General features: G+C 35.1%; 1 protein-coding gene across 6 annotated transcripts in view; it reads right to left on the minus strand.

Moving 5' to 3' along the window:
• The window catches only part of NUMB (NUMB endocytic adaptor protein), a 177,267-nt gene that overhangs the window by 44,677 nt on the left and 113,694 nt on the right, over positions 1 to 18,896 (minus strand). For all 6 annotated transcript variants that reach the window (XM_046647037.1, XM_046647035.1, XM_046647041.1 and 3 more), the window contains one exon: positions 15,627 to 15,767. In XM_046647037.1, coding sequence (XP_046502993.1) covers positions 15,627 to 15,752 — 126 coding nt within the window. In that variant the 5' untranslated portion in view covers positions 15,753 to 15,767. The remainder of the gene's footprint in view (positions 1 to 15,626; positions 15,768 to 18,896) is intronic.

The raw sequence follows: 18,896 nt of genomic DNA on the forward strand, positions 1-18,896 counted from the left end.
TATCATGAATAGTGGTGCTATAGACGTGAGTGTACATGTATTTATTTGAGTATCTGTTTTCGATTATTCTAGATATATACCCAGCAGTGGAATTTCTGAGTCATATGGTAATTCTATGTTTAGCTTTTAGAGGAAACACCGAACTGCTTTCCACAGAACCTGAACCATTTTACATTCCCACCAGCAATGTCTGAGGGTTCTAGTTTCTCCACATCCTCATCGATACTTGTTATTTTCCTTTTTGTTTTTTTAACATATAGTCATCCAAGTGCGTGTGATGCGGTACTTCATTGTGGTTTTGATATGCATTTCCCTAATGACTAATGATGTTGAGTATCTTTTCATGTACTTTTGGTTATTTGTATATCTTCTTTGGAGAAATTTCTATTCAAGCCTTTTGACCATTTAAATGAGGTTCTTTTATACATTCTGGATACCAGACTCTTATCAGACACATGATTTCTAAATATTTTCTCCCATTCTGTAGTTGTCTTTTCATTTCCTTGATAATATCTTCTCATGCAGCAAAGTTTTTGGTTTTAATGAAGTCCAGTTTATCTATTTTTTCTTTTGTTGATCATGCTTTTGGTGTCATATCTCAGAATCCATTGCCAGATCCAAGGTCATGAAGATTTACCCCCATTTCTTCTAAGAGTTTTATGGTTTTTTACTCTTATATTTAGGTTGTTGATCCATTTTGGTTAATTTTTGTATATGGTGTGAGGTAGAGGTCCAGCTTCATTTTTTTCCATGTGGAAATCCTGTTGTTACATCACCATTTGTTGAAGAGACTATTCTTTCCCCACTGAATGGTCTTGGTACTTTTGTCAAAAATCAATTTGCTATAGATGTATAGGTTTATTTCTGTACTCTCAAGTCTATTCCACTGTTCTACAGATCTATCCATATGCCAGTACTACAATGTTTTGATTATTATAGCTTTCTACTAAGTTTTGAAATTGAGAAGTGTGAGTCCTTCAACTTTGCTTCCATTGCAATAATAAAGTCCTTTTCTTCTTAAGCCCACCAATGTGATGAACTATATCAAATTTCTTAATACTGAATCATTTGCAGATTCTTGAGTTAAACCCTACTTTGGTCTTTAGTATACTTTCAGATCTCATTTGTTCTATTTTCCTGCCTACTTTTTCATGTATATTCATATGGGGAGTTGGTCTATGGTTTTCTTTTTGTTTTTGTGCTATCTTTGTTAGGTGGTTGTATCAGGATTTTGTTAATGCCATAAAAAAATCTGGAAATCGTCCTCTTTTTTCCCCCCCATATGCTCTGGTATAGTTAAATACCATAAGAGTCATTCTTTGAGGCTTTGAAAGAACTGACCTGTTAAACTATCTATACTCAGTTTTTGGGGGGAGATAGTTTCAGGATTTTAATAACTTTCTCTATTTCTTTCATGGTTATAAAGCTATTCAACTTTTATTTTTCTACTTTAGCTAATTTTAGTAATGTCTATTTTCCTAGAACATTCTTAATCTAAATTTTCAAATTTACTATACAGTATTCACATAACTTGAGTCTGTGATTGAGTCTCCTCACTTTCTTATCTCTAGTATTATGTATTCTTTGTTTTCTTCTTTTTCTGTATTAAGGCTCATTTGTAACACTACCTCCAAGTCATTTAATCTCTGTTTCCATTTTATATTAATAATAAAATGAGAAAGTTTTATGATCTCTAACTTATCTTTAGGTGCTGAGAAATGAATAAAGGTTTCAAATTGTTTCCATGGGATTTTATTCTAACATCTTGATAAGTTCAACTGGTCACATATGAGTATTTGTGCCAGTAAAAAAAAAAGGGTGGGGGGGTAGGAGGGAGACTTGGGGGAAAGAGAACAAAAATATCTCATATATGGACTGACTCTTAGCTGCTTAATCTATTTCGGAAATGTGGAGATGGAAATCAGCCTGTGTCTTTAAATTAGACTATGAGAAAAACATGCCCATTGAAATAAACATTATTAAAGAGGTCTCTTTTCTTCTCTGAGACACTGTCTCACTGAAGAATTGCAGCTGATTTATGCTTTAATAGCTAAAATATTTGACACTGGGACTTCTTTTGTCTGAATGCCTTTTCCAAACTCCCTCTGAGTAAGGGACTTTTATTCACAAAAATGTACTTTAGAAAAACCAGTATGTGGAATTTCATTCTTGGATGAATTAAGTCATTTTTCCTTTTCTTGAAAAAATTATTTTAAAAAAGTAGATTTCCCCCCTGCCTTGGTAATGTTATCCATGAGAAGAAATGCAGAGCTCTGTGTGAGAGACTATACAGTCAGCAGTTCCCAACATTAACAAAAAGTGACATAATAATCATTAATTTATAAACTCTAAGGCATAATATCACATATACATAGCCTATGTTACATAGCAAATACAGGATGCAACTGTGCAGAACATGGCATCAAAACTTCTTTGGGGTCTTTAATCAAAGAAGGTAGTTAAATCAAATTAAAATAGGCTATTCTTTAAGTATAAATTTGGAGTACAACTACATTTGAACAAGTCATCCGACCTAAGTATACATATTAAATCTAATCGCATAAGTTTAAAGCTGAAAAGAACTTAAAGGGATTAAAAATCTCCACTTTTCAAATGTGACACTAGGTGTCAAAAAAGTTAAGTGATTTAGACAAGGTCATATAACCAGTAAATTAACAGACCCAGGAGTAGAACTCTGATCTTTTAACTTCTAGATCTATCTTCTTTCAACTATCTCACATTACCTCTGCAATTCTCCTATTTAAGTAATAGTTTATAGTTTACTGGTCTTACATACATTAACTTAATGTTATTCTTCCTTTAAAAAAAAGTGGTCGATCAAACAGGGAGAGTCATCCATTTTGGTAATGTTGCTTATGTCTGAAGTGAGGCCTGATCCTCCTAACAGTTTATTATTTCTTTCATAAATAAAATTATCCTGCCTTTTCTAATTAAACTATATCACTGGTAACGAAACAGTAGATATGGGGAATTTTGCTTCATGGAAATATTACAGCTGATAAATGAAGAAGAAGGGATGACAGAATTGGACTATCACCACTTTGAAACCCTTAATGAATTAATAAATCTCAGAAAACGATCATCAATGCTACTGTGTTCACAAAAAGATAGATAATCAGGTATTGTGTACCTTCTGATAACAGTTCATATGACCAATGAAGAATTCCTGGAAAAAAGAAATCAAAGCTAAATCTGATCAAGCCACTGAAACAACCAATTCACAAGAAGTACAGGAAACAGAAGAACATATGAAACAGAATGAGTTTTTGGGATTTTCAATTTGCTGATGAGGGAAGAATTAAGAGTTCATGGCCCATCAGAGGAATGGGTTCCAGTGAACACCACAGTCACTCAGTTGAAACGCCTGGAAAAGTATGCCCTAGGAGTAGAAGTAAACCAGAGGCAGGCAGAGCCTTGCCAAAACTGTAATCCAGCCTCAATTCTGTTAATGCAAAGCCTGACAAGGACAGTATAAGAAAAAAACCTTACAGACCAATCTCTCTCAAAAACATAGACGTGAAATATCTGAACAAAATATTAGCAAACTGAACCCAGCAACATACCCAATAAACTCAACTTGATCATGATGGATATTGATCAAGTTGAGTTTATTCCAGGAATGTTAAGGTTGGTTGACTATTCCAAAAACTCAGTAAGTATAACTTACCACCTAACAGAATTAAAGACAAAACTTATAATCCTATCAATAGGTGTAGAAAAAGCTTTTGATAAAATTTAGTTTCCATTCATAATTTTAAAATTATTTCTTAACCAAGAATAGAAGCGAGCTTGTTTAATCTGAAAAACTGTGATAAGACTGGGAACGAGGAAAGGATTCTTGGTATCACCAATTCTACCTAGTATCGTACACTAGGCTCTGATCAACGCAATGAGGGAACAAAAAGAAATTTAAAAAGTATAAAGATTGGAATGTAAGAAATACAACTATAATTATTCACAGATTATATAATTGTATTAGCAGCAGATCCAAAAGAATATACAAATAAATTACTAGAATTATTAAGTGAGTTTAGCAAGGTCGCTAAATATAATTTCAAGATACAAAAGACAAGTGTATCATTGTGCAATATACACAAATATTGAATTATATGTTGTACACCTAAAACTAATATGTCAATTATATCACGATTTTTATAAAGTCAATTGTACTTCTATAACAGCAATAAGCAGAAAATAAAAATTTTAAAAAGATACCATTTATAACAGAATCAAAATAATGTTTGATATTATCCTGCATTCACCAATCTACTCTTCTACCAACAGTCTTCCCCAAAATAATATAAGGCAACTCTACTCTTCCCATTGCTCATCTCAAAAACCTTGGCACCATCCTTGACTTCTCTTTCTCTTTGTGACACTTCAAAAATCTAATCTATCAATAAATGCTATCAGCTCTATCTATAAAATACATCCCAAATTTGACCCCTCTCACCACTTCTACTACTATCACCCTGAAGTAAGCCAACATCATTTTTCGTCTGGATTTTTGCAAATCCTCTTAACTGCTCTCACCCTTGCTCTTTTACAGCGGATTCTCAGCACAAGAGTCAGAATGATCCTTTTAAAACTTAAGTCATTTAATGTCACTCCTCTGCTCAAAACTCTCCAGTGGCTTCCCATTTCACTCTAAATAAAAACCAAAGTGCTTAAAATGATCTACAAGGTCGTACACCAGTGATTTTTCAAAGTGGGGTGTTTAGGAAATGTATAGGGGCATTTTTAGTAACAATGAGAAAATTACTTATAGGTAGTGGGCAAGAGGCCATAGATGACAGACATCCTGCTTCCTGTAAGACATTCACTTAGAATAAATAAAAAACTTATTTGTAATTGTTTTAGATTAGATCCTAACTCCATTTTACATACATACACAGTATTTTTTGCACAAATGCAACTGCTGTGTCAATCATGGGAAGACTGTACTTTGATAAGAATTTTACCAAAAGGTGTTTACCATTTCAGAAAATAACATCACCCACTTGCAATCCACTTGTGGTTTATGAGTTGCCAATACATCACATCAGTCTACACTTGCAGCCGTCTCATCCACAGTGACTCTCTGTAAAGGCAGACTACTTTAGGTCTTCTAGTGTAGTTATGTCCAAGCATTCACACAATGGTACAATATTCTTAAAAATTTCTTTTTTACATATTTAAGTGTGGAAGCATAAGTAGGTTACACTATGCAAATATTTTATTTAGGACAGTATAAGGAGTATTATAAAATATTTGTAGTAAAAATCCAAGTGATAGGTCTGATAGTATTGAAAAGTACTAAACTACATGATCTGGCACCCTGGTACTTACCTGATCTCACCTCTACTTGTGCCATCTGCTGTAAACACATGGACCTCCTTATTGTGCCTCTAACATACCAGGCATTCTCCTACCCCAGAGCCTTTGTATTTGCTGCCCCCTCTGTCTACAATCTGCTTCCTCAGATACCTGAATGCTTGCTTTCTTACTTTCTTTGAGTCTTTGCTCAAAAGTCACTTTTTCAGTAAGGGCTTCCCTAACAATCCTATTTTAAATTTTACCCCCAGTGCACTTCCTTCACACTTAATTCTCCTTTGATATACTGGGTACTTCATACATATTTATTTGTTCATTGTTAACAGCCACTAGAATGTATGCACTGTGCAGGGATTCTGTGTGTTTTGTTTGCTGTATTCTCAGTGCCTAGAACATTCCCTGGCACAAAGAAGGCACTCAGTGAATATCTTTTGAATATATCAATGAATTACTGGACTCAGAGAGAGAAAATATTGCACATTACTTAGCTCTACATTAAACAATAATGAGAGTCATAATAAGGAAAAATTTCATAATAAACTCAAGACAAAGGGAAATCATTTAGGGCTGTAGGACATATATAATGTTGAAAAGAAAAGAAAAGCATTGCTGATAAAAGTTTGAAGGTAAGAGAGTAAGATGCTGTTTTAGTGTTTTTATCTTACATGGTGGGGAATCAAGATATACCATCTAAAATTAACACAACAAAAAATTTATGAGTATAGGAAACCAATAGAAAGACTAAAAATAATAATCTAATTCCAAAAGTCTCGGTGAAGAAGGGGCAAAGAGAAGATGAAAGGGCAGGATGTATGGGTTAAATTATCTTTTCTTTATAGTGGGGAACTAACGACAAATATGGGTAAATTAAGAACAGACAGTAAAATCATACTATCTTTCTTTTTTTTAAAAGATTGGCCCTGAGTTAACATCTGTTGCCAATCTTCTTCTTTTCTTTTTCTTTTTCTTCTTCTCCCCAAAGCCCCCTAGTACATAGCTGTATATTTTAGTTGTAGGTCCTTCTAGTTGTGCTATGTAGGATGCCACCTTAGCATGGCTTGATGAGCGGTGCTAGGTCTGCGCTCAGGATCTGAACTGATGAAACCCTGGGCCACTGAAGCAGAGTGCATGAACTTAACCACCTGGCCACGGGGCCAGCCCCAAAATCATACTATAGAAAGAAATTAAAATATTACCAATGGTAGAAGCAGAAATAAAAATGGTTACAAGTGTTACTGGGGAGTGGGATTAGGGGTAGGGAAGGTGGTGTGTTTTGTTTTGTTTTGTTTTTGAGGAAGATTAGCCCTGAGCTAACATCCGTGCCCATCTTCCTCTACTTTGTATGTGGGACGCCTACCACAGCATGGCTTGCCGAGTGGTGCCACGTCTGCAGCCAGGATCCGAACCAGCGAACCCCGGGCCGCCGAAGTGGAACATGTGTACTTAACCACCGCGCCACCGGGAGAGCCCCAAGGTGGTGATTTTTAACCACAAACCGTGTATTACATTTTGATGAAAAATTTTTCTAAGTTTAAATTATATTCAACACCGTTTTAATAAACTAATTTTTAATTTGCATATCACATTATAAAATTATCATATAATACTTAAGAACACAGCCCTCTAAATCTAGACCACTGGAGCTCTAGTCCTGGCTTCAAATAATCAGATATCACCAACTGTTCCGCAACAATATCATATAACAGAAATCTTACTGCATATTATGCCACCAGAAAAATAAATTCTTAGGAGTTACTGAATAGAGTTGAAACTCCTATGCAAAATACGCAGCAAATCATGAGTAACTGAAATGCTTGGGATGAATAAACCACTGACATTTCCCAAGTTATGTTAAAAATTTATCTGAAATATCTTATTGCTCTGATCCAAAGACACATTTTTCCAAATTTTTAATGTTTAAGATAGAAGAGCAAATAATGTAGTTGTCACTGCCAGCATGCTAGGAAACTTAGATGTGTACACACTGTCTCTCTTCAACCGTCACTTCAGTTGATTTATCTCATTGGTATCATACACGGTTGAACATTAACTTAAATTTGAATCACTACTTGTCACCTACAATATCTTCCAAAAAGTTACATTTTGAGGCAGCTTTGAAATGAAACATGATTGCGTATGCAGACTGCCTGTCACACTCAGGCAATAAAATTATAAGCAGCAGAAAATGTCCCATCTCTTGGGATAAACAGAATTTTCAAAGCTAAGAGAGCTTGGTGTGACCAATGCATACGTCCTCAGGCACCAAACATCTATCAAAAGCTTCCGGTTCCTATTCAAGAGAAGATATTTAACTTACAGTGTTAACTTCGATCAAGAGAAAAACCCAAGAAATAAGAAATGCAGACAAAAACTCCAGTATTCACTTGGCATCTAACCAATAATAGCAGTAATAGCAGCAGCAGCAAACATTTATTGTGCACCAACTATATGCCAGGCAGTGTTGTGTTTTTCATGTACTGTATTTACTCATTTAATTCTCAGAACACCTATACTAGGTAGGTACTAGTTCTCATTTTACAGATGAGGAAACAGGCACAGAGAGGTTAAGTAATTTGCTTAAGGTCACACAGTTAACAATAACTGGCATAGCTCAAACTCAAATTTAGGTAGTCTGGCTTAAAAGCATATGCTTTTAGAGAGTCTAGATGCCTCTCTAAAATTTTATTACAGAGCCACTGAAGGACAGGAAGCAGGTAAGTGACAATCATATTTGCAATTTAGGAAGATCACTATTATAAGCACTAAGATAATAGTTTGAATGGGAGACAAGACCATAAACAAGAAAAATAGTCAAGAGTTCTTCTAACGGTCTAAGGAGAAAAAAGGGATGGGGACCTGATTAAAGCAACGGCAGTAGGAAAAAGAACAAAAAGAGAGGATAGATACTTTAGAAGAACAGAGATGATACCGTGACTGTGGGTGACACTGTTAGTTGCTTACCTGACAGCCATTCTTTCAATTGGCTTCCCTGACAGAAAAGCCTACCTCCAAGGTACAGGCTGAAAATACAAATAATTGCTTTCTTGCCTTTCCTTGCAAATATGACATGGGCATGATTCAATTCCAGCCAATGGAAAGTAGTGGGAAGTCTCTGTGGGAACGTTTATAAGGGGCTATCCCATTCTGATATAAAAGATATTCTCTCCCTCAGTCTTTATCTTTAGATAATGATGAATGAGGGTATAAATTATTCTTTAATTGGGTTGCTGGATTCTATTTATTAATATTTTATCAAGAGTTTTGAGTTGATACCTGTAAGTTAAATTTAGTCTGCAGTTTCCTTGAGGCTCTCTGTTAAGTTTTGAAATGTTACATACATAAAAAGAATTTATAAGCTTATAAAATGAATTTGTAAGGCTTGAACAAATAAAGCATGATTTTTATCTTTTCATTAAGAGCTAAAAAGTATTCTCTTGGAATGTTAGGAGTGGGAGGTGGAAAAAAGGAGGTAGGTAATGTTTTGACATCTTATGGTATTTCTTCTGCAGTAGTCAGTCTCTTTATATTGTCAATTTCTTTTGGAGTCAGTTTTGGTCATTTATATAACCAAAGAATATTACCAATTTTATCCATGTTTTCAAGTTTATTTGTATAGCATCTTAATTTTTAAAATTTCATCACTATATGTGACTATTTTCCCATTTTACTCTTTATTTTGTGCATTTGTGCTTTTTTCTTGATAAATTGTATTTAGCAACTACTAATTTGGCACAAAATTTTGCACCAAAATCTTCTGAAATCACAGATTATTAAATGTTACATGGTAGGTAAGCCACTGGATCAGGAACTAGCCTCTTAGAAATACTGAAATAGTAAGAGCTCTACTTTCTGTCATGCCTATATAGTTACACACAAAATAAGTAATGCCTGTTATTAAAATACTCTTATAAATTCTTGCTCAACCTTAAAAAGGATTGGGCACCAAAACCACCTGGAAGATCACTTAATACAGCAAAATGTTGGTCTAGGAGGAAAACATATCCCATGTTAGTATTCATATGCTCAATTCCCCCTTTCGTCTATCCTATTTGTACATATTGGTACAAATACGTATGAATTCTGTACCCAGTCCCTTAATCTCTATCCTCCCACATTTGAAGATAATATGACCTCTAGAATCTATCCAATAAAAGGTCCATTTTAGCATTCAATATATTCTATAATATAATATAATCTAATCAGGGAATGAAGATTTTATACAAGTCAAAGGATCAAGGAACTGGCTTGGATCCCACTAATTTATTTAACAAACAAAACTAATACTAGCATTTTAAAATATAACATTAGTAGGCAATTACAGGTAGATTCTTGGTATATTACTTTAATTGATGAAGTATACTGTTTAAATCAGCAGTTCTCAAAAATTTTGGTCTCAGGATCCATTACCCTGAGGACTCTAAAGAATTTTTGTCTTTGCCAGTTACATCTATTGATAATTACTATATTAGAAATTAAAGCTAAGAACTTGTAAAATATTTAGTTTATTTAAAAATAATGATAATAAACCCCATAACAAACATGTTAACACAAACAAGATTTTTAATGAAAAATAACCATATTTTCCAAAACAAAAAAATTTTGTGAGAAGAATGGCACTGTTTCACATCTGCAAATCTCTTTAATATATGGCTTAATAGAAGAAAACTGAATTTTCATCTTTGCATCTACATTCAATCTGCTGCAATGTGTTGTTTTGGCTGAAGCATATAAAGAAAATCTAGTTTCACACAGTTGTATAGTTGGGAAAGAAAGTACTTCAGGATCCCGAAACAGGTTTTGGGGACCTTACTTTGAGAACCACTAGATTAAGTTTTTACAAGTAATATTTCACTTTTAACATTAAAATTCCTCCTCCATCAAAAAAATTATCTCTATTATACTAGTAGATAGAATTGTAAGACAAGGTTTGAAACCTACTTTACTCCAATTAACCATTACTCTAATACTAAATTATTATAGTTGTATATAGGAACCAGTATATTTAAACATATAGGGCAGAGATCAAACAAGGTGTAGTTTCCCTTGATTACTGTCTAGTAATTGCATTTCCATTTCTAGTAATTGCATATTCTATATCTCCTATTCTACTCTTCAAACTCTAATTCCACAACTTCTCTCTTCACTCTTCTGCAGATGTCTTCACTTCCTACTTCCTTGAGAAAACATATCTTAGAATAGAAGTCCATCAATCTCAAGCCAACACCATAAATTTAAGTACATTTACTCCCTATTTTCCACTTTTGCTACTGTTTAAATAGAAGCAGCATCTTTCCTCCAGTCTACAACTAATCCACTCTCTATACGATTGTTTGTAAAAGCCTTTAATTGTGCTCAAATCTCTCCTTAAAAACAAAATCCAACACAAAATCAAACCACTAGTGATTTATACACTTTACATGAGTAAACTTTACGGTTTGTAAACTTAATAAAACTGTTAACAAACAAACAAAACACACAAAGTTTCTCAACCTCACACTCTTGTTACTACTCTGCCTTTCTGTTCTCCTTTGAAGACAAACTTTTTCATTAAAAAAAAAATTACCAGGGCCGGCCCCGTGGCCGAGTGGTTAAGTTCGCGCGCTCCACTTCAGTGGTCCAGGGTTTCGCCAGTTCAGATCCTGGGTGCGGACATGCCACAGCTCATAAGGCCATGTTGAGGGGGCCTCCCACATGCCACAACTAGAGTGACCCATGTCTAAAATATACAACTATGTACTGGGGGGATTTGGGGAAGAAAAAGCAGAAGGAAAAAAAAAAGAAGAAGATTGGCAACAGTTGTTAGCTCAGGTGCCAATCTTTGGAAAAAATAATTACCCACTTTATTGAGGTATAATTGACATACGATGAACTATATATATTTAAAACATACAATTTGCCGAGTTTTTGAAATATGCATATACCTGAGAAACCATCGTCACAATCAACATACTAAACGGCCATCACCACCCAAAGTTTCCTTGTGCCTCTTCTAGTAACTTCCCTTCCACCCCTCCCCATCCTCACACAATCTTTCCAGACAAACTTCTTGAACTAGTCATCTCTAGATTTGTTGTCTCTGTCTATCTTATGCTTCCATTCACCCCTTAGTCTAGATTCCATCCTCATGACTCCACTCTAAGTGCTATCATCAAAGTCACTAAGACTTTCAAATTTTTAATCTAATGAAGTTTTATTTCTTATTTGATCTCTTTATAGCATTTGACCACTTTCTCCTTCCTTGAAACCTTGGCTTCTGAGAGCACACTCTCTAGGATTCCCTTCTACCTCTCTGGCTAGTCATTTTTGTTCTCCTTTGAAGACACTATTTCAGTGCTTGTCCCTTCTATGTTTGTCCTAGGCCCTCTTCTACAGGTTTTGTCCTAGGTCCTCTTCTCACTTCCCGTAGGCAATCTCACTTACTTATGACTTCAATGATAATTTATCTATAGTCAACCCTCATTATTCAAGGATTCCATATTTGCAAACTCGCCTACTCAGTAAAATTACCTGTAACCTTAAAATCAAAACTCATGGTGCTTTTGGGGTCAGTGTGGATCTGCATGTACATGTCTCATAGGCCCCTCAAAAGGAACTCATCTTCTCTACCCCTAAATGTGTTCATCTTCAGTGAGCATGCCCACCACCCTACCAGTTGCCTACATGGGAAACTTTTTATACCAATTCATCACTAGTTCAGAATTCAGCGGCCTCTAATGTAAGGCCAGATGAGATATCATTTGCCCAGCCATATCTGACTGAGGAAATGCATCTATTTCTAGGCCATGGAAAAAAAATTCAGGTTCTGATTTTCCTATCCTATCATGGTTCACTTTTATGTAAGTGTGTGGAATGGGATGGGGTGGAGTGGGGAGGGAAGGCAGGTAAGGAGGGCACAACATAGTAGAGAGATGAATGCCTTGTAGAAAGGATTTCAAAAGGCCATTTGGAAAAGATCATACAGAAAACACCCTAAATAAGCTGTCCTACCTACATAAGATATAAATCTTATATCTTATGTGCTTATCTCTAAAGCACATCCCACTCGGCTCCTTCTTATGACAAATGAGAATTATACTGAAAGATACTGAACCTTATTTATCTCACACAAAATACTTAAAAGCTTATACATTTCATAGCCAATTAGAAGTGCTTCAATTAACTGTACTTCAATTATTTCAACATTGTATACCAGCCTCTCAAAATCCTGTGAATGAGATTTAAAAAATATATGTATGCTTATGTATTACAAGTATGATAAATGCTCATGATAAGAAATGTCACTAGTTCCAAATGATATACACTGAAAAAGAAAAGATCCCCAATCCTGGGTCCGGCCCGGTGGCCGAGTGGTTAAGTTCGTGAGCTCCGCTGCGGTGGCCCAGTGTTTCGTCGCTTCAAATCCTGGGCACGAACATGGCACCGCTCATCAAGCCATGCTGAGGCGGCATCCCACATGCTGCAACTGGAAGGACCCACAACTAAGAATGTACAACTATGTTCTGGGGGGCTTTGGGGAGAAAAAGGAAACAATAAAATAATTTAAAAAAAAGATCCCCAATGCTTTATTCTCATTCTGTAGTTCCAAGTTACTTGTGACTTCTTACAGATATTTCTTACATACATATAAGCATATATATGTTCTATTCTTTTTAACTATAAACAGAATCATACCACATACGCTGTTCTGTACCTTGCCTTTATCACTTAGTAATACACTAAAGTCATCTTTCTGTATGAGCTTATGCAAAGACTATTCTTTCAGTGTTTCCTATGTCAATGATCATCACTTCTATCAGTGTGGGACAAGAAACTAGGTGTCATCCTTAAAACCATCTTTTTTCATTGCCTAGATCCAGTCCATCTCCAATTCCTGTTGCCTTTATCTCTTAATTATCTCTCAATTTACTTCATTACTTTTCATCTCCACAGTATCACTGTACTGTACACTTAGAAATGGTTAAAATGGTAAATTTTACATTATGTATATTTTACCACAATAAAATAAATAACGAAAAAACCACATCACTTAATGTCTTCCCATTACTTTTAAAGTCCAAAATCCTTAACATGGCCTACAAAGCCCTGTCGTACTTCTATACAGGTTCATCTCATTTACCTTCTTACACTACAGTCTTCCTTTAGCTCCCTAATATCACTCTTTCCTCTACCACCAGGGCCTATGTATACATACTTTCCATAATTTTGAAATGCTCTACCTTTTCACCTAATTCATTCCTACTCAATCTTTACCTATCAGGTCAAACTTTACTTTCTCAGGGAAGCCTTCCTTGATCCTCCAGTCTAGGTCAAGTTTTTTTGTTACATGCTCTTACAGGAACCAGACTCCCTTATTTAAAAGCTCTTATGTCAGTTTTTAATCTTATATTATTAATACATATACCTAATTAAAGTCTGTCTCTCCCACAGGGAGACTATAAGCTCCACAAGAACAAGAACTATATCTTCTTTGCTTACCACTTAGCATATGCTTGGCACATAGCAGGTGCTCAAAAAAAATTTACCGAATATGTATACAATTACAGATCTACTTTATTCTTTTTTTAGTAGTGGCAAAGAATTCCACTTAACGGATGTCATAACTTCTTTATCAAACCCCAGAATGATGGGCATTTAACTTGTTTCCAGTTTTTGCTATTACAAACAATGCTAGATGACCACTTATGCCAGTATATCTATGAATGTACTTAAATGTAACTGAATGTAAGACTGCTGGTCAAATGAAAAGTGCATTTAAAATTTTAACTGATATTTCCAAACTGCCCTCGTAAGTAAGGCTTATACTCCAAGCAATCAACAGTGTGTAAAAGCATCCATTTCCATATACTTAATACTGAACTTGTGTAATCAAAATGAACCTACTATTGGTGGGTGGGGGTTGGGGGTAGGTAGAGAAGAGTGGTTAGTTTTTATGTAAGAGGGGTGTTTTTTTCTTTTTTATATTTTAATATCATACTAAACATTTAAAATTAAAATATTTGTTTGTTATTCCTATAAGAGAAATTTCAGCAAATAAGTTAAATAGACAAAGCTAAGTGATTAGGAAAATGCTTAGTTATTGAAAAGACTGGAAAAATTTGTGTATTTTAAAAACCATGTAGAGCCAGCACTGGTGGCCCAGTGGTTAAAGTTTAGTGCGCTCCACTTCAGTGGCCCAGGCTCAGTTCCCAGGCGCAGAACCACACCACTCATCTGTCAGTAGTCATGCTGTGGTGGTGGCTCACACAAAAGAACTAGAAGGACTTCAAACAAAAACATACGGTTGTGTGGGGGGGTTGGGGGGGGGGGGGGGGAAGAGGAAGACTGGCAACAGATGTTAGCTCAGGGGGAATCTTTCCAAGCAAAAAATAAAATAAAAACCATGTATTTATTTAACCATAGAGTCTACAAATCACTTTTCCTGTCATACAGATTCTTTTCCTTTCTGAAGTTTTCGTCCATGTTTTAATCAATGGTACTAAGGCAGTAAAAAGGAGGAGAAAATCAGAATAAGAAAATTCACACTTAAGAGTACACAGAAAATAGACAAAAATGTTAAATTTTATATTAAACTAAATTTTTTTCTTCAAGATATTAACATTTTGGTTTAGTTCCTTCTAATTTTTGCCCCCACACTTAATACATCTCACAGCATGCTCATATAATTATAAATTGCTTTTCACTGAACAGTATAGCATGTACATTTCTTCCATGAGCTTAAATATGATGCTTCTTCTCCAATGTCTAGTAAAAAAAGCACCTGTATGACGCCCCCTTCTCTAGAACTTCACTATGTTTTTAAAGTGTTTCAGCTTCCATTTTCTGATCTGACAAATGAAGGCATTAGTTTAAACAACCTCTATACAATTAAAGTCACAAGATTAAAGAAAAAACCTCTTTTGGTTTAACTCTTCTGATTTAAGATGTTCTAGAACACACCAGGCCTGTGTTTAAGAAAGGAGAACGCCCCCCGTGTGCCCCATCACTTAGTAAGCATATCCTGCGGATAATAATTTGATTGCTGATAATTCAGGATTTTTAAATATTTCAGGATTAGTATTCTCATCAGAGGTGATTGTAGTTGTAATGATTCCAGGTTATATACCAGAATCTCTATTTATGATCTCTATTTATGATCGATATTTTTCTGCTTATTAATTCTACCACTGAAGCAGAGTATGAAGGGATTAGTTTTTAGAGGGTTCTCTTTTAATTGTCCTAATTAATGGGATTTCACATACAATAGACTGTTAATTCTTTTCCACATCTAGATGTATAGAAACATGAGCTCTTACCTTAACTGGGAAGCTACATTTTCCAGTACGAACCCCTTCTTCATCTGTCTGCCACTGATGTGGACGACTGGCCTCTGGAACATAAACATCTTTCTTTCTCCTAAAACTTTGCCTTAGTTTGTTCATTTTAATTTTCACAACCTGTAGACAGAGTAAGAAAAATATGAAAAAGAACTTATTTCCTTCTCATATATTTAAAATTAAACTGATTACCATACTAATAAAAAACTAAAGTCCCAAATTAAAGATTTTGGTTTAGGGCAAAATGAACAATTAGTGCACTTCCCCTTAGAGTAACTCTAAGCTCAAACACACACATCATTTCACTCTTTGAAAAAACAACTATAATACTAGCTCCTGTAAAACAATAATACCTCTAGTGCTATTTGAAGAGATGTTATTCTAAGAACCTTCAAGCACTTTAATTGTAATAATCCAATGTGTAGTGTCCCTACTGATCTACCTCTCAAATCCATTCTAACTCCTGAATAAGGAAATTTGTACATGTACGCCAAATTATAGACTGCTAACAATTTCTGAAAACTTTTATCCTTATTAGGAAAAAACCATTCTGAAACACTGAAATTTAGGGAATCTTTTTGGCTTACAATTAGAAGACACTAAGCAAAGCAGGGACTATAATCGCCTTTTTATAAAACATGTTTTATAAAAAGGAATAAAATAAAGTTTCCTTTAAACATACTTGAAGAAGAAGTTCTACTAAGATCAAATTATTGTAAAGAAATTTCTTGCAAAGCTGTATGACATCAGAATGTAACAATTTTCAATGACAATGGTCCAAGTCTCATGATTAACACTGTAAATTAAAAAGCATTAAATTATAGTCAGTTTTTTGTTTTGTTACTGCAAGAGGCACTTCTCTAATGCTCTCAAAAGTGCAGAAGAAATCACAAAACTACAAGGAAGACCTAACTGATAACAACAGAACATTCAAGAACCAATGAATAAAGGTAATGAATAAGTATCCCTTTACAGCACAAATCTCAAAATACGAAATCAGCACCTCCAGTTTTCTGTTAAGGAGCATTGCACATTCTTTCCCTGAAGGATTTAAGCACCTCAACCAACCTAAAAGAGATCTCAACTGGAGAAAATGATATGACAAAGCTATATAAAGGAAACATCTTCTCTGTCAGGAGTGTTAAATAACAAGGATTGAACATTAATTCCCATACGACACCAAAGAAAGACTTAAAAATCAAAGTTTGCATTCTAAGGAAAATCATTTTGTGTTTTAAAATACATAATGCCACAGTAGAACTATTATCAAATTAGCTAATTTACACAGACAAACCAATCTCACCACATCTCTGAAAAGAAAAATCCTGACAGAATGGCAATGTAAAAATCCCTGGATTTTCTAAAAATGAATATATTTCCCAACTAAAAATTGATTTATAGAATATATAAAGTAGATATTCAATAATCAAAGAACTGGACAAAAGGTAGTCCATTCCTTTGCCTTTAAGCAAATCACCCATTCCTGAATTACCTTAAATAAGAGTCTACCTTAATCTAATAGACTTCCAAAAGGAATTCCATACCTTCCTTGATAATACATCCTGTTACTCTTTCATATCACATTTTAAAAATAAACCCAAATACAAATATAAGAAAATAAGAAGCACCTATACCCTTGCTCAAGTTGGCACTCTAAGAACCTTGAGGCAAAAAGCCTATATGATTCCTTACTTAATTTCTTTCTCTTAGCGAAAAAGACTACCCTCCTACCCAGGTGGCAAAGTCAGACACCTGAAAGTCACCCTTGCATTCACTCTTTCTCTGACCAATAACTCTATTGATTTAATCTCCTTAGTAAATCTTGAATTCATTCTCCTACCCACCACATCAGTTCTACCCTCCCTCAGACATTTTTGCTTAAATTATTACAAAAGCCTATTACTTTATGGTCTCTTTGCTTCCAAGAGAGGTCCATTCCAATCTGTTCTCCTGACTACTGCCAGAGTGCTTTCTAAAACACAAATCTGACCATGTAATTTACTGTGCTTAAAATCCTTCAATCGTTTCACATCACTTTCAAGATAAAGCCCAAATTCCTAAGCAAGGCAAACACAGTCCTTTTTCATCTGGCTTCACTCAACAGTCCCCATTCACATGCTAAGCTCCAGCCGTACTAAACTACTTAACAGTTCTCCAAACAAGGCATGTACTCTTTCAGAGCCTCTGTATATGTTCGATCTTTGGCCTGGAAAGACTTTTCCCTACTTGCTTCTGGTTAAAGTCTACTCATCTTGAAAGAGTCAGCTTGGAGTCTTTGGGGAAACTAGCAATTTTTCTGACAAGTCCCTACCTGGCCTGGGTTAGGTCCTTCCATTTCATATGATTCCCATTAACACCCTACGCTTACTTCTATTACTGTACTCATCAAACCTTACAGCAATTTTCTATTTCCTTAATGGTAGATTGTATCTTATTTGTTTAAACAGTACCCCTGCATCCAAACACACTGCCTGTTAGATATATGCCATATCACAAATTTGAAGAAATGAAAGATAAAACAGACCTCCATCATAGTAAATATTTATGAGGTAGGATAAATGTAGACACCTAAGACCAGAGAATCATTGATATTGGAAGAGACTGCAGATGTAACAGTAGCCCAACCTCCCACTGACAAAGGAACCACTTTGACAACGTTCCTTAAAAGAAGACATCCAATTTCTGTCTAAATAACTCTAGTACAAGCTTATTTGCTCTTTGGGCAGTTATTTGTCATGGTACCATTCTATCGCCCAACAAGAGAATAGACTGGAAGTGTCAACCAATTTGGGGTCTAAATATCTTTTCACTTTCAATTTTAAAATAGTTTGCTATCAGCATTTCTATAAAGTATTACCTATCAGTGGCTTTCAAACTATGCTTTAAGTAGCTCTAGGATTTCCACGGAAGAGAAGGATGTTAGAAGACTAGACACAACAGCCAGGAGGGGCTTCAGGTCTCTGTCACAGCTTCAAACAGATAAGCTCCACTTTATCTGATTTACATGTTGGGGTTCCACGTAAAAGTTTGAGGAAAGGGTTTCATGGCTGGAAAAATTTTGAAAATTAGTGATATAATCGTAATAGTTCTAAAATGAATTTGGCAAAAGGAAGACACATAGTGCTATCTTGCTTGCTACTTTTTTTTTTTGAGGAAGATTAGCCCTGAGCTAACATCTGCTGCCAATCCTCCTCTTTTCGCTGAGGAAGACTGGCCTTGAGTTAACATCCATGCCCATCTTCCTCTACT

The sequence above is a fragment of the Equus quagga genome, chromosome 20 (genome assembly GCF_021613505.1).
Source record: "Equus quagga isolate Etosha38 chromosome 20, UCLA_HA_Equagga_1.0, whole genome shotgun sequence".
Lineage (NCBI taxonomy): Eukaryota > Metazoa > Chordata > Mammalia > Perissodactyla > Equidae > Equus > Equus quagga.